The sequence below is a fragment of the Perca fluviatilis genome, chromosome 1 (assembly GCF_010015445.1).
Source record: "Perca fluviatilis chromosome 1, GENO_Pfluv_1.0, whole genome shotgun sequence".
Classification (NCBI taxonomy): domain Eukaryota; kingdom Metazoa; phylum Chordata; class Actinopteri; order Perciformes; family Percidae; genus Perca; species Perca fluviatilis.
In genome coordinates, this window is record NC_053112.1 from 36,695,381 (window position 1) to 36,720,363 (window position 24,983).

Sequence of the window (24,983 nt, forward strand, 5' to 3'; positions counted from 1 at the left end):
TGATCTTGACAAACCCATTCTGTACTGTGTTTGGTCTCCAGGAGTTGAGTGAGGATGCCCTTCGCAGAGGTTCCCACACTGAGCTTTTTACGTTCCCAAACAGAGGGGGCTGTGTTCGGGCTCACTAATGGGGGACAGGGCTGATATAAAAAAAATAACTTTATGTCTGAACTTCAATATGAAGACATACAGGTGCAAGAGGAAAGAGAGGAGAAGGAAATAAACACCACAGAGCTGTAGTGTATCTGCAGAAGGGGGGATAGGAGGCAAATAGTAGTAGGGCTGGGCATCGTTTTGATTTGAACAATTCTGATTCTTCCTTTCGATTCCGGTTCTTATCGATTCTTGGTTCCGATTCTTTGAGGGGTGGAGTTGAAATGGGTCACATGCTTATTTCACAGATGAGAGTAAAATTATATTTTGATTCAACGGTGGTTTACAGTTTTACCGGGCTTTTTTTTTTTTTCATAGCGCCGCTTACCGTGCTCCATGGCTGCAACACAACAAGCGCCTGGACGCTACGGAAAACAAAACTTTCGCATATTCAATTTGGAACCGATGATCGAAACATTTTCCAAACAATTCCAATACAGAAACGATTCCATTGGAATTGGAATTTGTACAGTATATTCCAAGTAGGAACCAGTTCTCGATGCCCAATCCTAAATAGTTGTTGTTTTTTTATGTCATAACAGGTAGTGCAAACTCGGCTAGGCCTGTAACAATATGATTTAATAATTGTCTAATTGCAATATTTCTTAACTAATCGCCGTTTCTTTGTTTAACCGCAATTAATTGCTAACATTAGCTTAGGTCTTAAGGGGTATGACTCTTGATGGTAATTTGTAATTTTATGTTCATTTAAGAAAAAAATGTTTTATGATAAGAAAGAGGCGTGGTTTACTTCCTACGCTGTGTACTTGTTGTGTGACATTATCTGGGTCACATGACAGTGATAGAACCAAAAGATGTATCCTGGGATTCATTCAAAACTTTATTTGTTTAAAAAGTTAAATACTAAAATAAATATTTTAAAAATTTGATCAAAAGAGACAATTATGTCACTAAACGCAATTATTTGTGAGACAAATAATTGTACAGCAACATTTGGAATTGTTACAGCTGTACTCTCGGGTTTACAGAATGCACTTGTGAGCCCACATGATCGATCGATCAATCAATCAATCAATCAATCAATCAATCAATCAATCAATTTATATGTCACTTGAAATCATGAAATACAATTCCAATGAAATGTAATCCTGTCAGTTCTTACAATTTATGCATTAAAAACAGTAAGCACACATACAAAGAGGCAATTTTTATTGCCACACAGAGGAGGAGAAGCCAACTCTAACGGCCGTTAAACTTCCCAGTGTGCAACAGCTACAGATTTCTAGAAGAACTGCTGTGAAGCAACAGGAAAGAGGAAGCAGTGACGGCATCACGAGACCGACAGAAACCAGAACACGGTGCAACTGTCTTTACGTTTTTCACTTGAATCCGTCTGTGTGCCTGTCAGTGGTGGAATGTAACTAAGTACATTTCCTCAAGTATTGTACTTAAGTACTGTACTTGAGTCTTTTCTTTTCGTGCCACTTTCTACTTCTACTCCGCTACATTTCAGAGAGAAATATTGGACTTTTTACTCCACTACATTCATCTGACAGCTTTACTAGTTACTTTACACATTAAGATTTTTGCACACAAAACACATGTAGTTTATAAAATATGTATTTAATTATAAATGAAACTAGCCAACTATATAACGGCCCACAAGTCCAGCTGAGATGATTAGACCATTAAACACACAACTGTTTGGATCGTTTCCAGGTTCTAAAATGTGAGGATCTTTCTGCATTGAGTACTTTTACTTTTAATACTTTAAGTACATTTTCCTGATGATACTCAAATACTTAAGTAACATTTTCAATGCAGGACTTTTACTTGTAACATAGTTTTTTTTACAGTGTGGTGTTAGTAGGATCTGAATACTTTTAGATTTCTTTATTTAAAAAAGGGACCACGCACATTAATCAACATGAGCACAGAATCCAACATGTAAATGGGCCAGATTTAGCCATGCAGGCTAATTTTCATCTGCAGTCCCTAGCAGGATGATGGCCTAAAACTGAGTTGGGGTCAGCAGCGCAGCTACCCAGCTGCAGTGCTGCCCCTGTGGGTAAGACAGAGAGGTCAGACGACCTTTAGCCTGTCACCAACCACGCTGCAGCGTTACCGGGCTCGTGCCAAGCAAGCAAAAGTGCCCGTAGCATGTTATATTATTATATAAGTAATAAAAATGAAAACAAGTCACATCCTGCATCCAAAGTCCACCCCTTTATCCTGGAGAGTAATGCAAACCACAGAAAGTTAAATCCAGAAAACATGCACTGTTCAATTAAAAGACCTGAAGACTTATATTAGGTATTAGATTAGGTCAGTGGGGGAAGGGGAGGGGGGTGTTTAGGGTTAGCTGTGTTGTTCCCACAGAGAGAGACATAACAGGCCTACAGACCCATGAACACTAAACTGGTTGCTGCATGCCTAAATATAGTGTGTTAGCAGTGGCTAGGGAGTGGCTTGTATCAGCCACGACTAACTGCTGGCCATGGTGGCACAGCAGCGACAGCGTGGCCAGTAGGGCCGACGCCGCCAGTGGATGACAGAAGCGCACGCGCAGCCAGGAGCACCTCGCTCAGATTTATTTTGGTTTGATTGAAACCCACCCGAGATGTCTTTTTCCCAGTCTTGAGCTCGCTCAAGGTGGCCGCATCAATTGCTATGGCAACAAGAAAAGCGCTCAACATTTCCCTTTTCGCTTTGGGATTTCTCTTAAGCTTTGAGGGCTTGCTGGTGCTGCTTACATAAAAACATATTAGGAGGCTGGCTGGCTGTGTGTGGGCGTGAGCACCTCAGCAGTCGTCAGATAAACCCAGTTATTAGGCCTCAATCTGCCTGCGTAACACTCCATATCACATGAACTATTACACTCACATCTCCAAATTAGTCAAGCAGCCTGCCTCCCTCTGTTTCGCTCCCCTCAAGGCAAGCATCTGCCAGCACATTTGTGATTAAAGCTTAGACGAAGGAACTGAGGAATGACTTAAACTGCAATAGAAATAGGCAAAGAAGAGGAGATAGAGAGAGGAAGAGGTAGGGCTGGGCGATAGAGCTGGGCAATATGGAAAAAAAATCTGATATTACCATATTCTTGACCAAATACCTCGATATTACGACGATGTTGTAGGGTTGACAATTGTAAATAATCCTCACAATTAGATTTTAGATAATCTTCAATAATGTAGATTTCATGATTAAAGTGGGTAAAGGAAAATAACGGAACAGCTAGAACAGTCTGGTAAGTTCAGAAAATGACATCACTTGACTGTAATGCAGCCTTTAAAACCAGATTGGTTTGACCAAACAACCGTAAAAGAAGCAGAACATAAACTTCAATATGAGAGCTCATCTCAGTTTTACCATCTAGGATCGGGCTGTACCGGACTCTCCTGGTGATTTATCTAAATTTTAATATCATTTGTTTAACCACTTTTGTTAATAGGGGTTTTATTTACTCAGGCATAATACACAGTTTATGAAATTGTCATAAATAACAGGAAAATACATAGATTTCTGTCAAATAAGGTAACACAGACTCCTTGCCTTTACTGTAAGCGGACCGGTCATGCTTACTGTCATGCATAGTCAAAATATATATATACACACTCACCTTAAAAGATTATTAGGAACACCTGTAAGATTTCTCGTTAATGCAAATAACAGGAAAATACATAGATTTCTGTCACATAAGGTAACACAGACTCCTTGCCTTTACTGTAAGCGGACCGGTCATGCTTACTGTCATGCATAGTCAAAATATATATATACACACTCACCTTAAAAGATTATTAGGAACACCTGTAAGATTTCTCGTTAATGCAATTATCTAATCAGCCAATCACATGGCAGCTGCTTCAATGCATTTAGGGGTGTGGTCCAGGTCTAGACAATCTCCTGAACTCCAAACTGAATGTCAGAATGGGAACGAAAGGTGATCTAAGCAGCTTTGAGCGTGGCATGGTTGTTGGTGCCAGACGGGCTGGTCTGAGTATTTCCCAATCTGCTCAGTTACTGGGATTCTCACCCACAACCATTTCTAGGGTTTACAAAGAATGGTCTGAAAAAGGAAAAACATCCAGGATGCTGCAGTCCTCTGGGTGAAAATGCCTTGTTGATGCTAGAGGTCAGAGGAGAATGAGCCGACTGATTCCATCTGATAGAAGATCAGCTTTGACTCAAAAAAACACTCGTTACAACCGAGGTATGCAGCAAAGCATTGGTGTAGCCACAACACGCACAACCTCGAGGTGGTTGGGCTACACCAGCAGAACTCATCTCCACTAAAAATAGGAAAATGAGGCTACAATTTGCACGAGCTCACCAAAATTGGACAATTGAAGACTTATATTAAAAAAATATTTAAAAAATGTTGCCTGGTCTGAGGAGTCTCGATTTCTGTTGAGACATTCAGATGGTAGAGTCAGAATTTGGCGTAAACAGAATGAGAACATGGATCCGTCATGCCTTGTTACCACTGGGCTGGTGGTGGTGGTGGTGTAATGGTGTGGGGAATGTTTTCTTGGCACACTTTAGGCCCCTTAGTACCAATTGGGCATCGTTTAAATGCCACAGCCTACCTGAGCATTGTTTCTGACCATGTCCATCCCTTTATGACCACCATGTACCCATCCTCTGATGGCTACTTCCAGCAGGATAATGCACCATGTCACGAAGCTCCAATCATTTCAAATTGGTTTCTTGAACATGACAATGAGTTCACTGTACTAAAATGGCCCCCACAGTCACCAGATCTCAACCCAATATTACATCTTTGGGATGTAGTGGAACGGGAGCTTCGTGCCCTGGATGTGCATCCCACAAATCTCCATCAACTGCAAGATGCTATCCTCTCAATATGGGCCAACATTTCTAAAGAATGCTTCCAGCACCTTGTTGAATCAACGCCACCAAGAATTAAGGCAGTTCTGAAGGCAAAAGGGGGTCAAACACGGTCTTAGTAGGGTGTTCCTAATAATCCTTTAGGTGTGTGTGTGTGTGTGTGTCTATATATATATATATATATATATATATATATATATATATATATATATATATATATATATATATATATATATATATATATATATATATATATACTCTCTAGTTGAGAGAAGGAGAGGCAATAAGGAGTAATGGTAGAAGCAGATAAGAAAAGGGTGCTTTTCTCACACTGAAGGTGGCTCGCTCACACAGACTGCAACCTGTGAAATGACTGGCTAAGACAATCAGCCACGAAACCTTCTCATCAGGCAGTGATACTCAAAGGGCGGCCAGGCGAAAAAAAGAAAAAAAAACCTCACCTACGACTGCAGGTTCAGTTCCCAGCTGCGGCCAGGAGGAATGACTTTGTTAGATGGTGCGAAGCCAAGCAGTCACGATGCCTACTGGTTGGAGACAAATGTAAGTCTAAACGAGCTGGTAGGTATCGGGCATCCAAGATTTGGAGGAAAAGGTAAAAGCGGTGAAAGGGAATCTGGTTTTGCTGGTGAATAGTGATAGTGAAGTGAATTAACTCTTTGCCTGCTCACTGTGGGAGGTGTTTAAGCATGGCAGCCTGTCAAAGGAGGCAAACAGGTAGGGCTGCAACAAACAGTTATTTTCACTGCAGATTGATGTCTATTATTTTTTGTATCGATTAATTCAAGCCCAAGATGACGTCCTCAAATGTCTTGTTTTGTCCACAACTCAAAGATATTCAGTTTACTGTCACAGAGGAGAGAAGAAACTAGAACATATTCACATTTGAGAAGCTGCAATCAGAGAAGATTCACTTTTTTCATAAAAAAATTACTCAAACAGATAAACTGATTATCAAAATAGTTGCCGATTAATTTAATAGTTGACAACTAATCAATTAATCGATTCATCTTTGCAGCTCTACAAACCGGTGCTGTTTGGGTAAACAATGTTTCTTTTGAGCTGAAGCACACTAGCCACAAAGCATGTGTACAGGCGTGCCCTGTACCAAGGCCTTGTTTTTGTGTTTACACTAAAGGCTGTCTCTGAAAGGAGAGACAGGGGAACTCCCTCTGAGTCAACTAAAAAGGACTGGAATATGAGACCTACAGCGGGCCATCCCCATCAGCTGGGACTGTCCTCTGGTCCCATTCAAACAGGCACAGGGATTTAACATATACATACACGGACATAAAACGTGCATGTGATTGGTTAGATTTAATCATGACTGTCACGATTGGAAATCAGAATTTAATTTGTTCCTAATAACGAAAATATATATCTCACATTGCACCAATGCCCTACCAGATATTGCACACCCTTCACTAACCATAATGTTGAGTGAGTACTGCAAAGATTGCCAATACTAAAATTCAGCACATTCAAGATAGGGCTGCACAATAAATCCTTTTTTTTTTAAATCGTTATCGCAATATCAACTTGCGTTATAAACACATTGCGAAAGGCTGCGAAATATATTACTACAAAAGACACATTTTTGAGTTAGATGAAAGAGTATCAGTCGAAAACTGCACTTAAAATGTCATTGTCATTCTTCTTATTGGTGCCTATTACTGCAAGTTCAATTCAATGTTAAATTTGTTCAATAAAATAATGTTGGAAATTATTTTTTGTTTCTTTTTTCTTAATTAAACAAGCAATTTGTTGTATTTTAGAAGCACACTTAAAGCAGCAGAAAAGCAGAACTAAGTACACTTTGCTATCTGCTTATTTATCGCACGTAATATCATTAATGCGATATTCAACAACGTTATGGTATATCCCATATTTTCCTCATATTGTGCAGACCTAATTCAAGTAATATCAGTACTTGCCTGAGATAAGTAATGTGTCATAGCAAACATGTATTTGCCCATTTGTCAAAGTGAAGTTATTGTGTATACAGTAGTTGCTGTTAGGCAGCTGACTCTGGACTCTGGATGTGGGAGCATCCTTGAACCGAGCAGTGAATGCCTGCAGCTACATTCAAACATGACAACAGTTTCTTATCATAACCAAATGAAAAGCAGAAACCCTAACCTTTAAAGTTATGCTGTGCTTTGGAAATTTGTAATCGGTAATGTAAAATATACATAAAGAGACAGTTAAAGGGATAAAATGCCCAAACGACAATTCTTTACGGTTGCTTTCCCACCTGAGCAGTTTGCTCTGTTTTAACCTAACACTGGAGCGTTTCGTCGGGTTCTTCTAAAATACTAAAAACACTTGGGGTGGGAATCACCAGAGGCCCCACGATACAATATTATCACGATACTTATGTCACGGTACAATATTATTGAGCTTTTAAACATATCACGATATATTGCAATTCATTATCTTTTTTCCAACTTCAAATTATGTCCCCAAAGAAAAACTTTGACAACATCTGTTTTGTCTTCAAAAAAAAAATCTAGTGGACTGAAAAAGCAATTGATCTTATTATTCTAGTGCCAAAAGATTAAATTCTCATGTGCAATTTATATAATAAAAGATTGATACTTGGCGTCTGTGTATCGATACAGTATTGCCATGGAAAATATTGCAATACTTTGCACTCGTAGTGGGTGCATTTCTATCCAACAAGCTATTAAACAAGCTAGGTAACGCTGCATTATATTACACTAACATAGCAACCTTTTTTGTCATGACTAATTCATTAATTACTCAACATCATTTCTATTTGAGAAAAGAAAAACTTGAACAGCCTTGAACAGCCTACATACTACATTCCACAACTAATGTTACTGTAGCGAATCCAGCTAGGGCTGTGACGGTATAGTATTTTTCTTATCGCGGGTGACGAAGCAACATATCACCGCGGTATGGCGGTTAACCGCAACCTCCTTACAAGAGTAGCGTAAATTAGAGCGAGAATGGCAGGGGGCCTTAAGTGATTGACGTCAGTGCCCGTGTGGAGAGCAAGCGGTAACGGAGAGCAGCGTATGAGTGCTGCTGTGAGGAAAAGCGAGAGGAAAAAGAGATAGCAAAGATGATGTAAAGTAAACAATAAAACAACAAGCTTGAGCTTCTCAAGACACAGTGGCTTTATCTGTTGTCAATACCGCCGGTAAAGTGAATGGCCGTTACCCCCCGATAAACATCGGCTTAACCCATAGCACAGTGTTTCCATTTCAGCTCAATGGGAGAGTCTTTACTGTGTTTTGCTGTCATTTATGGCCACTCTGCTTTCTCTCATCTCCGTTGATCTATTCCAAAGACAGTTCAGAAAGCTCTATTGTCAATAAAGTAAAAAGAAAAAAAAAGGTTTGCCGACAATGCCAAGGAAAGACGCTCCGCAGCACAGCGGTCTTAGCAGCTGAGCAGACAGAGTGCTCTGTCTAAGAGAACCAATATAAGCTGCTCTGTTTAGGCTACAAAACGTGCATGCAGGCTGAGATTCAACCGTTCAGTTTTGTCAGGATTAAGCTATAAGCAGAAGGAAACTCCACTAGCTGCTAGGCTAATGTGCAATGGTAAACACTGCAGCGTTAACGTTAATGTGTCCACGTCCACCTCAGCTCAATGGACTGTCCATCCTCATGTGCAAAGCTGAAGTGACGGGCAACTTGCGGTTTTTTTTCTCTCCATAAACTCTTGAATGTAGGATAGAAGACAGTCGATGAGGGTAACTACACAATGATTATTGCTTTCATTATATGTCATATCACACATTATCTGTTCTCCTGTAAGTTACGCGAGCTAAAAGGTAAAAAAACAAAAACAAATGCAGTGATGACGTCATGACCGCGGTAGTGGCACTAACCGCTGGTATTGCAGTGATGTGGTTATCGTCACAGCCCTAAATCCAGCTACCAGTATGTTCTCTCATTCTCTCCCGTTGTCCCCCCATAGACAGTATATGAACTGGACCACCAGATCCCGTGTCTCTGGACGGAGACCAGTGAAGGATATTAGAAGCACTTTCCCGGTGCTGGCTGAGCGTTACTGAGCAGCCTCCAACTGAGCTTGAAGACGTAGTTGTGACGTGAGCAACCTGTCTGAAAGTTGGAAGTCTTCTGGTAGCAGTGCCAAGAGAAATCTCAATCATTCCCAATCCTACAGAGACAGAGAGCGTAGGTATATGGAAGGAGATAACATAGGCACAGGCTAATTATTGATCACTAACATCCTAGTTAACATCACTAATTAAACTTAAACAGCTAATGGAAGTCCAACCTGCCTGAGAGCTTCTCCTGTACTGTACGGTAATTTCTCTACTATGCGACAGTAAGTCGCGTGGTTAATAGGGTTGGGTACCTTTCGCATCTGAACCAATACCACTACTGATACCGGTACCTGGAATTCGGTTCCGGTACCCAACGGTACTTTTTTCGGTACTTTCCCTCTGTAATTACATATACATATACATATATATATATATATATTTGTAATTATATATATATATTATCTATCTCCAAAGCTATTTACTTAGAACACTGTTATTTAAACAAAAACAAAAATACCCCCCCCCCCTCTCTCGTCCCAAACCCGTCCCTAAAACCTATGAAATTGAATAATTATAAATTTCTTACTCACTGTATCTTTTATTTTAGCATTTGTATATTATAATATTTTAGCTTGTTTTATTTTAATCATGGCCGTTTTTAATTGCTCTTTAATGATTCATGTAAAGCACTTTGAATTGCCTTGTTGCTGAAAGCTGCTGTAGAAATAAAGTTGCCTTGCCTTTCAACCTCAGCCTGTCAGTCAGTCCCCAGGGCACAGAAACCACTGTTGTGCCTGCTCGTGTCAGAGGAAGTGTAATGTCAACGGCACCGCGAGCGCTTTCGGCTCGCTATTAATATCATATCGCGGTGAAAGGTGTCTGCGTGAAGTTTCGAAAAACTGTAACCACACTTGAAACCACTTTATCGGCATCGCCGTGACTCACTGTGACTTCAACAAAACTGCAGAGCCCACGTTGCTCCGTCCGCACCTCTGTGCTCATGTGTCGTACCTCTGCTCTCTGTCAACATGCAGAGAGGACAGATAAGCTTGTGCTACTCTCAGGGAACCGAAATTTGGCACGTTTGATTTTAGTTTTATTGAACCAATACTCTGTAGTACCGACGTGATTCGGTCGGTACCGGTAAAAGTACCGGGTTCGGAACCCAACCCTAGTGGTTATGACACAATCGTTAGCCTATTTTTATAAAAACGTCTGCTACGGAGCCATAACGTGAGGTACAAGGTAATGGAGCCTTTTATACATTGTTGTGTTTCTTTAGAAATAAACAATGGACAAATAGTGTCTTTAAACGCTTCAGATGTAAAGTTATTCGCTGTCAAAGTGACGCCAAAATGAATGGCAGTCAATGGGATGCTAACGGGGGGGTGATCATTTGGTACCATCAACATTTTGGGGGATTTTGTATTGTTTTACTACTTAAAGGTCCCATGACATGGTGCTCTTTGGATACTTTTATATAGACCTACAACCCTTAGATGGGGGAGGGAGGGGCCCTGGGATTTCCACCCGTGCACAAATGCGTATGCAACGGCCACAACCATCTGGACACAACTTCTGCTCCTCACCCTTTCATTGACAGTGTCAAACACCACCATCTGCTTTATGTCTTGACTGCGCGGATCAAACCAGCCGGCTTCTCTTTGGCATTGAAGTAAACGCTCTCTGTTTATAAGAAGCTTCTCTTTCCATTGAGTAACACTCTCGAAAGGTGACAGAGGGCCATGACTATGTGCTGATGCAAAATTCCCTTCATGTCTCACACAGGTTATTATTGTTATTGTTATTTATTTACTTATTTATCTATGTATCTATTCATTATTGTGGCTGCTAACTTATCAGGAATGTGCAATGCCTAATCTGTTATTTGTTATGTGCACTCTATCATCTACTGCTGGGACATTTCACCTCTTGCTCTTTTTTTACTGCCTTTTTAAAAATGTAAATTATTTGTGTTTGTTGCAATTGTTGTTGTGTTTTTTAATACTCAGTCAACGTCATTTCGTTGTAATACTGTCAGACAGTGCTGCAATGACAAGAAAGCCTCTTATGTCTTATGTTAAAGTGCCCATATTATGAAAAAAACACTTTTTCTGGGATTTGGGGTGTTCTTTTGTGTCTCTGGTGCTTCCACACACATACAAACTTTGAAAAAAATCCATCCATGTTGTTTTGAGTGAGATACGGTTTCTGAATGTGTCCTGCCTTCAGTCTCCTGGTGAGCTGTTCAAAATCGGCTCGGACTGTGACGTCACAGTCCGAAATGAGCTGGCTAACCGTTAGCTCGTAGCGTTAGCATTAGCATGCTACGTCATTCTCAATAGCAAAGCACTGCTACAACACACACAAGTTCACCATAATCTACAAAAGAACTACTTACATGTGCGCCCTCATTTAGAAGTCTCCCAGCTAATCCTGCCTTGTAACTGACCAAAGTTGGAGAAACAGCCTCTCTTTTACTGTCTCTAGAGTTAGCTAGCTGACATGCTCTACATCTGAGCTACTGAGCATGTGCGAGTGCAATCAAAGATAGTACAGAAGAAGAAGATGAAAAGAGGTCTCACTCTGTAGCTAAAACAGAAACCAGGTGAAAAGAGGATCTGCAGCAGTGAGAGAGAGCTGTGCAGTACAACAACAATATGGTGTTTTTTGAAAATTAAACCATGTAAACCTATTCTGGTACAACCTTAAAATACAGTTATGAACCTGAAAATGAGCATAATATGGGCGCTTTAAGAACATATATGCTCAGTCAGAGCATGGGAGCTGAGCGCTTACCACACTCCTCGCTCACGGAGCGGTTCCTTTGAGACTGTGTTCCCGCGAAAAACACTCCCATAGGTTGTTTGTTCAAGCAGCAATTACGACTCACGTTTCCGTCTATAGAGGCGGCGCCCTCTAGTGGCCGTAGTAACTATGATGGGAGCAAAGCAGCAAGTAAGGTGACAAAGGATAGGAGAGCCAAGTTCTGCATAAGGAGGTTGGTTGGGGTGGTGGATGGGTCACACAAACACAGGACTTTCACCCTGGAGACCAGGATTTGTGTCCCATTTGAAAAGAAAAGTTGCCACAACAACAACCCTGCTCCACCCAAAATTGTTCACTGCTCTGATCCAAAAAAAAAGAAAAAAGAAAAAGAAAAACGCTGCGTTGTATTGATCAGATGAACGGCGGCCGGCCTTCCTCCATGCCGCCAGTGCCCAGAGCTCCAGCGGTGAAAAGTCCGCCGGACAGCATCTGCACGTACTGCCCGCACAGACACGGGCTCGGCCATGCTTCAAACTCATAGTGGGAGCAGTAGCCTACCGGAGGGGAATTGGAAAGCAAGCGATGATGCGGGAGAGAAGGGCGAACTTTTCAAAAAATCTGCTCTGCCCTGCATCCAAAATCCACCCGCTTGTACACCCCATTCAGTCCCCCGCACTCCACTCACGTGCTCGGCACCAGATGAATTAGAAATAGGCACGTATGTGAAAGGGCGTAACTTTGGGTTCAACATTGGTGGGGTTAAGATCTCCACTTATCTTGCGAGGCAGCTTGTTTCATCATTGGGGGAACAAATTCTTGGGCCCCCCACCTGGGAAATTTGGAGCATAACAAACACTTGTATTCTCTCCTGTATTCTGGTGAATTTTTCAACAATGTGTGCCTTTTCTGCATCAACTTACGGTGCAAATGTGTTTATGTAAATATTATTAGTATTAATTAATTAATTAATTATTCTCCTGTATTGTTTAAAACTCTGCATTTTCAAAACATCACGTGTTTCTGGATGTTTTTTAAACAGTTCATATTTTGTATTGATCATTATGATAAGATATTTGGTGGGGTTGCACTGGCCAGTTTTGATTATTGGTGGGGTTGTATCCCCTATCCCCCCCCCGCCCCTTTTAAGTATGCCAGTATCTACACAGAAGGCTTTCTGAGTTCAGTACTGAGACTTATTCCGCACCAGAGGACATAAGTCTCTCAAAGAGATACTGAAGACCAGGTTTACAAGTGGCAGAATCTCAATGACTATAAACGACAGCTTATTAAATATAAGACATAATGGTGCTGGGGTTCCAAGCAGCGTCTGGTTAGTCGTTCAGATGTCTACTAAAACATTTTATTGTGTCTGTTGGCTTCAAATACCCAACAATGCCAACCAAACACAGCTTTCAGGATGAGCCAGCATCCTTTACTGCAGCCTATAAATCCAAGTATTCCTCACAATAAAGCGACTGATAGCTATTTAACAAGTGAGAGCAGCGAGTTCACGTCACCACTCGGTGCCCCCCCCCCCCACCACCAACATGCCAGTTCCGAAACCTGAGGTGGAGGAACACTGTATCCTTTCCCCCCCCCACACTTTTCCTGCCCCCGAACAAACTTGCAAGGATAAGAGCTTGTTAATCCAGAGGTGAGATGAATGGCAGCACTGTGTGTGTGTGTGTGTGTGTGTGTGTGTGTGTGTGTGTGTGTGTGTGTGTGTGTGTGTGTGTGTGTGTGTGTGTGTGTGTGTGTGTGTGTATATAGGAGGGCAGGCTGGGACCGCAGACGCAACTCAACTCAGCACAAAGACTGGCTCAGTGCTGCTGCTGTCACACACGGGGAAAGGATAAAAATATACGTATGCCACAGCCATACAGTGAGTATACAGGAAAAAGCAACAGCAGAGGAGTGACAGGGCACATGAGAGCCAGATATTTGCCTTTAGTTAGCTAGCAGTAGAGCTGCAAAGATTAACCGATTAGTAGTCAACTATTAAATTAATTGCCCACTATTTTGATAAATCGCTGAATCGGTATACGTCATCTCACCGACCCCCAGCTTCTTAAATGTGAATATGTTCTAGTTTCTTCTCTCCTCTGTGACAGGAAACTGAAAATCTTTTAGTTGTGGACAAAACAAGACATTTCAGGACGTCATCTTGGGCTTTGGGAAATGCAGATCCACATTTTTCTCCATTTTCGGACATTTTATAGACCAAACTACTAATCTTTTAATCAAGAAAAGAACCGACAGATTAATCGACACAGCAAATAATTAAAAGTTAGTTGCAGCCCTAGTCAGCAGTACCCAGTATTAAAGTTACAGTGTCAAATGGGGTGGCAGTATCTCATTCCCAAATGGGATTAATAAATAGTTCTTCTTCTTAAACGCTTCCATTGCCTTTTGCCAGAGTATCCGAGTGACTTCACCACTGGCTTTTATTTTGAAAATGTATAACACACATGACAAAGTCGACCCTGGTGGGGTCAGCAGGCCTGTAACAATTATAACATAATTGTCCAATTGTCAATTTTTTTACGTAATCGCAGTTTCTTTGTTTAAAAAGGAGAATTCCGGCCAATTTTTACGTTAATCTTGATCGCTATAAATATGCGTGTACTTTCGATTGAAAAAAAAAAACGACCTGAATCGGTGCAGGCAACACGGGGTAGCTGCGGCTACGTGTATGAGCTTCCACTGAGCTAAAACGGCAGTTGTCGGGGCAAGTTTTAGAGTGCCTTTGTGCCTCTTAACAGACATAAAATGCAATTAAAATGTCTCTGCAACATGAACAGGGCCCTTACGTGACAACAACAACATGTGTTTTCAACATGGCTGCTGTCCGGGGAGTGTGTTCAGCCAGGCTTCTGTGATAATCATCCCGACAACAATCCACAGAGCGGCGGTGCTGTGGCTATGTCCTCCAGAGGATAGGTCATGGCTTTGCGACAAAAACTTGAAGTTTATTCCCCTCAAAAAAAGGTAATTGAGCACTGTAGTGGTTATGACCATATCAGTGACTATGTAACTACATGGAAACGGACTAAATGATGTCTGTGGCTTGCACAGTGATAGCGTTAAAGAAGGTAGCTGTAGTCTTGCGCTGAAGTCCCATTGTAGCAGGAAAAGGGAAACAGAGTGCAGATCGCTCTGCACTACCGTTTTTTTAGGGGGGAATAAACTTCAAGATGTGACATGACCTGTCCTCTGGAGGACACAGCCAGATCACCGCCGCTCCGTGGATTTTTGTCGGGATGATTATCACAGAAGCCTGGCTGAACACACTCACCGGACAGCAGCTAGCAGCTAGCAGCTAGCAGCTACCGGCAGGATCGAGACAGGGACAAGGGTAGGTGAATTTAAACAGTGTCTGAGTTGAAAACGCATGTTGTTGTCACGTAAGGGCCTTGTTCATGTGGCATAGACGTTTTAATTGCATTTTATGTCTGTTAAGAGGCACAAAGGCACTCTAAAACCTGCCCCGACAACTGCCGTTTTAGCTCAGTGGAAGCTCATACACGTAGCTGCAGCTACCCCGTGTTGCCTGCACCGATTCAGGTCGGGGTTTTTTCAATCGAAAGTACACGCATATTTATAGCGATCAAGATTAACGTAAAAATTGGCTTTAACTGCAATTAAATTCTAACATTAGCTAAGGTAGCTAGGAAGAGTTATGACTGTTGATGGTAATTGTTGATTTTGTTTAGATATGCCAAATTGTAATTATATAACTGATTATTGGTCAGACTGTTGAGCTAAAGCTATGCTAGTTGTTGGCACTTGACACATTCATAACAAAACTGACAAGAGAGGAAACGGTTAGAAAATATGTTTATGCTAATAAAGGGGCCAGGTTTACTTCATAGGCTGTGTACCTGTGTTACTACATTATCTGGGTCACATGACAGTGATAGAACCAAAAGATGTATCTGATGTATGTATGTGTTTAAAAAAGTAATACATAAATAAAAAAATTTAAATTTCACAGAAGGAGACTATCATAATACCAATCGCAATTATTTCTGAGACTATAAATTGTACAGCAACATTTGGAATTGTTACAGCTCTAGTTGTTAGTTCTTTGTGTTACAATGTAACACACACAATGCCACCTAGAGGCATGTGTGTTAGAGAGCGGAACAAGTTGAAGGTGAAATATCACTTTGAGCATCAAAGCCAATGTAATATGCTGTGTGGGCATGTCAAACAGAGGATAACTGGATGCTGCGAGGGCAGGATCCTGAGCCTATTTGCTCCTCTGACCTGCCCCTAATGTGTCGGCTCAGACAAGACTGATAAGGAAAGGACAGTGGATGGTGAAATTGAACTTGTGTGACTAATCCAAATTCATTCAGCTGTTCAGGCAGAACAATATCAGTCTCAGTCCCACTGATCCTCATGGCACGTGCCCACACACACACACAGACAAACGCAAGAGAAACAAATGACCGTAGTGCATTTTAACCATATAAAGTACATGTGTCAAACTCAAGGCCCACGGGCCAAATCCCGCCCCTTGCAGAATTTGATCCGGCCCACATAGCAATTTAGGTTCACAATAAATTAAGGCCCGGCTCACCTAGTTTTTGTAGCTTTTTCAATGTTTTGTCACTTTTTTCTTTGATGGCTAAGTTACTTTTTGCTGACTTTTTGGGGTCTGATTCTTCCTTTTATTCTACAGACTAAACTATACAGCAAAGAAACACGCAGGTTTCTTTTTTACTATGTGACAACCCCTTCATTGTAATCCTTGTTCTCCTGCTCCCTGGTGATAAAAAGGTAGAGGAGTGTTTTGCAGGTGGCCCGTGGAAAGCAAACACATCTTAGTTCTAATGTATGCAAGAAATGTAGAGGTTCAAAAACAGTTAGTAGAGCAGCAGATGAGACGATGTGCTAAACCCTTGGTTGTGTAACAACGAATCCATGCTTACGTAATATTTCAAAGAATATGATGTTTTATTTTCAGAATTCACAGAGTTACTATGCTTTTACTTGCATTGCATTATGTTTATCTTACTAATTGTCAGCCTATCCCTCATGATTGAAAATACCCTGCTCCCACACTGACAAGATCATTTAAGATACAGTTGGCTCTGGTTTTATGTTAAAATAATTTTCACCATAAAGCAGCACAGCAGGAGCAAAGAACACCCAGTCCTTCTTAACCGAGATTATGCAAATTTGCTATTTGGGATATTCTAGTGTCTGCTATCATTGGTTTAGGGGATGCAGTCTGTTTTGTTAGGTATCAGTAAAGGCCTGTGGCAAAGACAAACAAGGCAGCACCCTTCCCTGGGGGCCCGTAGACTAGTGTGTGTTTAAACTTATTTTAACCACCTGTGTTACTGGGTTAAACACGAGTGGTTCAAATGTGGAGGGGGGGAGGGGGGATAAGACAGGCCCGGTTGGTTATGGTCACTTTTATGACTTCAGTACATTTCAGTTTGTCACTTCCGTTGGCTGGGAACAGTGATTATTGAGCACTACATTTACAAAAATCTGGTATAACCGTCGACTATACACTTGTCTCCCAAGTCAATATTGAAAATGAACACTTTTTGACCCCTTTTTAGATGTTTTTGTTGCCCTTAGTGGTCCCCTAATGCTGTACCTGAAGTTTCTTTTATATAGACCTTAGTGGTCCCCTAATGCTGTACCTGAAGTTTCTTTTATATAGACCTTAGTGGTCCCCTAATACTGTACCTGAAGTTTCTTTTATATAGGCCTTAGTGGTCCCCTAATACTGTACCTGAAGTCTCTTTTATATAGGCCTTAGTGGTCCCCTAATACTGTATCTGAAGTCTCTTTTATATAGACCTTAGTGGTCCCCTAATACTGTATCTGAAGTCTCTTTTATATAGACCTTAGTGGTCCCCTAATACTGTATCTGAAGTCTCTTTTATATAGACCTTAGTGGTCCCCTAATGCTGTATCTGAAGTCTCTTTTATATAGACCTTAGTGGTCCCCTAATGCTGTACCTGAAGTTTCTTTTATATAGGCCTTAGTGGTCCCCTAATACTGTACCTGAAGTCTCTTTTATATAGACCTTAGTGGTCCCCTAATACTGTATCTGAAGTCTCTTTTATATAGGCCTTAGTGGTCCCTAATACTGTATCTGAAGTCTCTTTTATATAGACCTTAGTGGTCCCCTAATACTGTATCTGAAGTCTTTTATATAGGCCTTAGTGGTCCCCTAATACTGTATCTGAAGTCTCTTTTATATAGACCTTAGTGGTCCCCTAATGCTGTATCTGAAGTCTCTTTTATATAGGCCTTAGTGGTCCCCTAATACTGTATCTGAAGTCTCTTTTATATAGGCCTTAGTGGTCCCCTAATACTGTACCTGAAGTCTCTTTTATATAGGCCTTAGTGGTCCCCTAATACTGTACCTGAAGTCTCTTTTATATAGACCTTAGTGGTCCCCTAATACTGTACCTGAAGTCTCTTTCCCGAAATTCAGCCACTAGAGCCAGTCCCACAATGAGCTTTCCTTAGTATGTGCCATTTATGTGTCTGTAGCTATTGAGGAGGAGAGAGGGGGTGTGGCCTTGACCAACTGCCACTTTGCTCGTTTGAAAGCCATGATGTCTCTCTCTCTCTCATGGGTGGGCCAAATTCTCTGGGCGGGCAAAGCAGAGAAAGGGGAGGTAACCTTGCTCCTTATGACCTCATAAGGAGAAGATTCCAGATCAGCCCATCTGAGCTTTCATTTTCTCAAAGGCAGAGCAGGATACCCAGGGCTCGGTTTACACCTATCACCATTTCTAGACCTTTAAAAAAGCTGAAATTATGAATTATTTTTGACTTATACTTACATACATATGTTGAGTGGATAATCACAGACACGGACGTTAAAACAAATGGCGCAAATTTGACCCGAGGACAACATGAGGGCTAAAGAAACATTGATACATATACTTCAGAGTTTTTCCACAGCGCTAAATGTGAACCACAACTTGCTTTATAATCAGCTGGACATGGATATCATCTTATTCTGTAGCTAAAAAAACATGACAGCGAGGCTCTCAGCTGCAACAACTGTCATATCAGCAGACCAGTGCAACTTTCAAGGCCACTGACCATCACAGCGGCATTCATCACAGTAGAGAGAGAGAGTAAAGTAGGCCTGAGTAGGAGTTTAGTACCTCCATTTGTCCAGTTCAATGCCACAGATAAAAGTACAAGTCCAAGGACACTTGTGCGCGTGAGTCAATACTTTCATAAGATATGTAAATTAGCATTTTTAACTTAACCTTTTAGCAAAAGTGTAGACCAAAGTGGAAATCCAATGGGGTCTCAGTAAGTTACGGCCCTAATAAAAAAGGATAAGGAAAGTCATCATTGAACTGGATGACCCCCATGGTGGTCATTGACATCATTACAAAACCTCTTTGACCACCAAGTGTGGACAGGCCTCATAAAGAAAGGGGGCTGAATTGATGTCTGAAACACTTTCACACCACAACAAATGTAATCCTCCTCTGTAAGGAATTATGACACGACAGATAGAAAGGAGAGACTATATATAATCTTTAACAACAGTCGGACATTGTCTAAAAAGTTCATTTAAAGTGCTCATATTATGCTTTTTGGCTTTTTTCCCCTTTCCTTTATTGTGTTATATTCTTTTTGTGCACGTTATAGGTTTACAAATTGAAAAAGCCCAAAGTCCCCCCCAAAGGGACTTACCATCTCCAACAGAAAACCCTGTTCACAAACCGCTCCAAACAGCTCTACTGTAGTCCAGCCTTTACTTCAGAGACAAACGTGGGTCACTTTGTAACACACGTTATAATGCTCGCCTAGCTGCTAGTGTGGCAATACCTCATACTCTGCTTCTGACTGGCTAGTAGTCCTTACCTAGGTACTGTCAGGGCACACCCTCATACTCTGCTTCTGACTGGCTAGTAGTCCTTACCTAGGTACTGCACATGTGCGACTCCCAACAAAGATGGAACAGAAGTGAGATGTCTCACTCTGTAGCTAAAACAGAGAGCTCAACACACAGGGTGAAAAGAGGAGCTGCAGCAATGTGCAGTACAACAAATTTATGGTGTTTGTTGAAAATTAAACCACATAAACCTATTCTGGTACAACCTCTAAATACAATTATGAACCTGAAAATGAGCATAATATGAACACTTTAAAGCAGAGATCTTCAACAGGGGGTCCTCAGAGTTTTTAAAGTTTCTTATTTCAAAAATTAAAATAAGTCTGAAAATATACATTAATATGAATGCAAAATTTCAATACAAAAGATAAATTGGCCTATTGGTGGATTCAAATGATTTACACATTGAAGATAAGCTTAGGTAACTATGGTAGCCATATAGTTAAGCTTAAGGAGTCACTGTGCCTTCCAGATGGATGTTTGACATTATAACATGATGCATAAATAATTTCTTTTCCTCCATTATGCCCAGTTTAAAATGCAACTCAATTGTATACAATATATGCGTTTCAGCTTAGGGGTCCCTGGCCTAAAAGACGTTGAAGACCCCTGATTTAAAGGATAGCCTTATTTAAAATAATTGTGATTCCAAATGTAGGCTACTACAACTCTAGATAAGAAAATGTTGCCCATGACGCACAGCAGTTAAGATAAAGGGATGTTTGTCAGATGGGAATCTGGGATGTAAAACAAACTCCTCCTGGTCAAATGCTGGACATTGGACAGAAATACCAGCTCTTCTAATTCAGTTGAAGCAAATAATCGAATTTAGGATGTCCAGATGTCCAGCTAAGGCCCGGTCACACATTCCACACAGTCCAGCACTTAAAAAGTGCTACATTTTGTTGTGGAAGCAATTGGGATCATTGCAATCAGTGCATTCACTAGCAGCTGTGATGTGCATCTGTCCATTCCTCTGTGTGGAATTCAACACTCAGATTAGCACGATTGACCAAAAGGAAACTGCCTTTACAGTGCTGACCTTTGAGGTAACAGGGAGCCAGAGAGTGTGATGGAGGATGCTGTCGTAGCTTAGCTGTGTTCTGCCATCCACTTTTATGTAACACTAACCCTTGTCTGTTAACTGCTCCATTAAAGAGACATGATTTAAAGAAAGTTAGACAGTCAATGGCACAGATACTTCTTCTGAATACAGTGAATAAACTTAGTGTCCCCTTAGCTAGTAGCTTTAATGGGTCATTTCTGTATTTTTCAACCTGGACGCTATGGTCCAATGCATCGGTGTATAAGTGACTGATGTGGACAAAAATCTTTGAAATTGGTCCAGTATTGAACGAGAACTCTTTAACCGGCAGCGGCGAACCGGGCTGCAATGTAATCCTATAGGGAAAATGCGCATCGCATTTTCCATCCACTGAAAGAGCTCGTTTTTGCCACTAACAGACTCAGATTATTATTCTAAGTGTCTGACAACATTATGGAAAGGATCCCTACAGAGATAGACCTTTTTGTTAAAGAGTAAGATCCTTTTTTGTTTAACATGAAACAGCCCCGAAATCACCATCGCCAAAATCACCAGACTCCATGTAAATAATGAGTACTTTTAGCATACAGAGCCAGCATATTTCCACATGTAAATGGGTGAATTAAGGGTTTATTTCACCTAAACCAGAGTGGTGATTGTTGGAACAGTGGAAAGATGAACCAAGACGGCTTTTAATAGTTTAATATTTTGTTTCTGTCAACTTTGAATGAGGTGTGTTTAACGCTGATGAAATTACTGTTTATTTATAAGGAGTCTGGTGGGTTTGGCAATAGTGATTTCAGGGCTGTTTCTTCCTCTGTAGCGACCCTTTCCATAATGTTGTCAGACACATAGAATAACAATCTGAGCATGTCAGTGGCAAAAACAGCTCTTTAAGTGGCTGTAAATTGAAGATGCGCAATTGCCCATTAATGTTACATTGCAGCTTGTTTTGCTTGCTGAATACTGGACCAATTTCAAAAAATGTTGTGTCCATCAGTCAGACAGAAATAGACACAAAAACATAGGAAAACAGGGTTCAGTTTGAACAACCGAAGGTACCCTTTAAGTACCTTTAAATAAAAAGATGTACAATCCTAAGAATAAAATGCCAGAGGGAGTAACCAGCACAGGGGAAATACAAAAAAAAAAGCTCAGAAGAGCACTAGCATGTGCTTAGTAGTGTTATGGTACGGCTATGGTAGTTCACCGAGTAGCACTGGGAGTAGTCCTTACATCACCAAGCTCCTAGCACTTACTATTTCACTATTCATTTGGCTGTGCTACTGACTGGGCCTATAGTCTGAAACTGCCCCTGAAAAGCAGCATGTTTTCCAACAGTGGTAACAGATAATTACAGTCACTTTTACAAAACGAAAATCCAATTTTAAAAGAGTGTTCACTAAACATCAACAAACAGATGACACGTATCGGGCACATAAACTCTTCGCGTTGTCCTGTGCACCATTTGATACACAAGCTGCCCTAAGGAAATAAAATAAAAGTCATCAGAGCTGCTTGGTTTAAGCGCAAAAGCTCAAACAGCGCATCACCACCCCTCCTCTTTTTATGACCACTCCTCCACACACACACACACACACACACACACACACCAAAAAAGATGGTGCTCTAGAGTCCGCATGTGTCTCAACTTCCTTCCTCTCAGAGATTGTCATAATGCCACAATAACAAGTCACACGCGGGAAATCAACTGCAGCTGGTTGGCAAGCCAAGAACGATGAAGAGCAGGCAGGGAAGCTAAAGATGTTCCTGATTCTTGACCTTTAGGAGACAACGGACTCGGAGTTTTTGTTTTTAACAGTGAAGCTGTGAACCCTACCTCACCACTGAGGGCCTCATAAATGCAGAAGTCAATGAACAAACACCAGTCCTGGGTGGTTACTAGTAGTCGTTGTGAAACTGCAACTGTAACCCCCGGAGTTGATCATGTTCAACCTTAAATGTAAGCTCCACTGCACACACAAAGACTCCTGCACGGTCATCACGAAAACTAGAGTGGCAAAGTGATGGGTTGAAAACAAGTCGAAAATAACATCCAAGCATCGCATCGTGTGTTTGTGTCCTTTTGGAGTGTTTGTGTGTGAAACGTGTTCTGGAGCGGCATCAACAGGTGTGCAGAGAGCTTCGCAGCTACATGCAAATGATGAAAAATAAACTTACACAAAGGCGTGGTAGATGAACGCCCAGGTTCTCGGTCTCTCCAGCACGTTGTACAGGTAGTTTTGGAGGCGCCGGTAGCGCACGTTTCTCCGGCCGCTGTGCGCGCTGTATATGAGCGGCTTCCCCAGCAGGCTTAGCCGGGCTCCCTGCTTCCCTCTCAGGCTCTCGGAGCCTCCGGCAGCACCTGCTGCGGTGGAGGCTGACAGCAAACCGTCTCCCGCGTTGTTCATCATCCTCCGTCCGGACTCTACATCTTTCAAGCCGTAGCCTTCGCTACGGTGCCCCGGCGACGTCCTCATCCAGAGCCCGGTGCCGCTTTCGTCTCCGCTGTGGTTCCGGGGCATGGCATCACCAAAGCGGGCATCAAGTGCGCCGAGGTCTCTTCAAGCATGCGCGTCGTGTGCTGGGAGCAACGTGCCCTGGACGAACAAAACACTACACGCGCGAGACGCAGTCTAACAGGCGCTGTGAGCGGAACCGTTATTGCCAGAGCCAGGCACGCTGTTTACCGTCCCACTTTGACTGGCCCCCGCCCCTCTTTCCTCTTGCATCAACCTCTTCGCGAGCCATTTACGCCGCCACCGCCGCCGCCGCCGCGCGTAAAGGTATCCACGCGCCTGTCCCGTGCACGCATGCTGTCCAATGTGACAAAATAACAAAGATATATACAGTGTGTGTCCGGTGGAACTCGGGTGGGGTGGGGGATGGGGGGGGGGGATATTTTTGGAATTCAATTTTCTTCCTTGCGCGCTTTGTTACCGCCTGTTGCTTCAACACACGCTGCGCGTGCACGGCAGATGCGCATCTGTGCTGCTGGCCGTGCCCGCGAGCGACTTTATCTCGAACCTCGTGTTAATTAGACCCTGAAGAATAAAGCTTTCTCCAGGAGTTTTATTAGGTGGTGGCGCGCCAAGGTAAGGCGGGAGAAATGCAAATGAACAACCGTCGCCCCTTGTTTAATTTAAAGTTCCCGAACAAGTTCCAAATGACACCACGTTTTTGAAAAGCCTATCAGGTAACATTCACTCTGGTGAATTTTCCGCTTGGTCGGCTGGAAAAGTAACCACACTGAGGACGGCTCACTGCACATCTGCAGAAAATATTATGCTGAAACCAAATGAAGCTTCTTTTTTTTTTTTTAAATTGCAGTAATGTGTTCGGTAAATGTGGTTTCAGCTTAGGTTTATTTGCACAACAAAAGCTTGCTCAATCTTACAGGACTGGTGTGTCACCTGCTGTCCCTGAACGCAGCATGGATGGATCTATAGATAGATAGATAGATAGATAGATAGATAGATAGATAGATAGATAGATAGATAGATAGATAGATAGACAGATGGACTTTATTACTGTAATCACAAACATTACTCTGTTACAGCAGCAAGTTACAGGGACATACACACATATATAAACATATATAAAATAAAATACATATATAAAATACAAGAAATATACTAGAAATAATAAATAAGATAAAATAAAATAAGATAACAAAAGATCTAAATGCCAGAACACCTACTGAAAAAAAATATACTTAAAGGAAAGAAAAGAATGTAGGCCTACATTGACAAGTGTAGAATAAAATGTATAAGCTACGTAGGTATACATAGTACAAAATATGTATAATAATGTATGCATGTATAATATCTCTGGTTTAATCCTGCCTTCTGATGTCTTATGGTGCCACTGTGATGTTAATATTATAAATGATGCAGTTCCAAGTGAACTGAGGTTGATGGTCAAGAAGTTGAACAAACTGAAAATACTGCTTCCTTTGTGCTGCCTCAGCCTATAAAGTGAAAGTAGTTTGAAAAAATGTGATGCCTCCGCATGGACTTCCCCTTCACAGTCTGACGCACAGTAAGGTCACACACTCAGTTCCAGACATTTTGTTATTCATCACGTAATGTTCATGTAAAGATTTGTCATCATCAACCTGACTGGATGCACGATCAAGGCGCTGGCCACGTGTGACGGAGAGGGGAAGGTAGTTGGAACACGTCCAATTTCTCCAATCAGGAATCAGAAAGTTTGGAATCACCTGATGCACTCTAAACATGCTCTA

At 41.6% G+C, this 24,983-nt stretch overlaps 1 protein-coding gene across 17 annotated transcripts in view; it reads right to left on the reverse strand.

Moving 5' to 3' along the window:
* Positions 1 to 23,538, reverse strand: part of LOC120560464 (potassium voltage-gated channel subfamily KQT member 5-like) — a 193,540-nt gene extending 170,002 nt beyond the window's left edge. For 9 of the 17 annotated variants that reach the window (XM_039803056.1, XM_039803048.1, XM_039803092.1 and 6 more), the window contains exon 1: positions 22,919 to 23,537. In XM_039803056.1, the coding sequence (XP_039658990.1) occupies positions 22,919 to 23,262 (344 nt within the window). In that variant the 5' untranslated portion in view covers positions 23,263 to 23,537. Of the gene's footprint in view, positions 1 to 22,918 lie in introns of all 17 variants that reach the window. The other 8 variants (XM_039803015.1, XM_039803071.1, XM_039803029.1 and 5 more) reach the window with 3 other exon arrangements.
* Between the last annotated feature and the right edge of the window lie 1,445 nt (positions 23,539 to 24,983).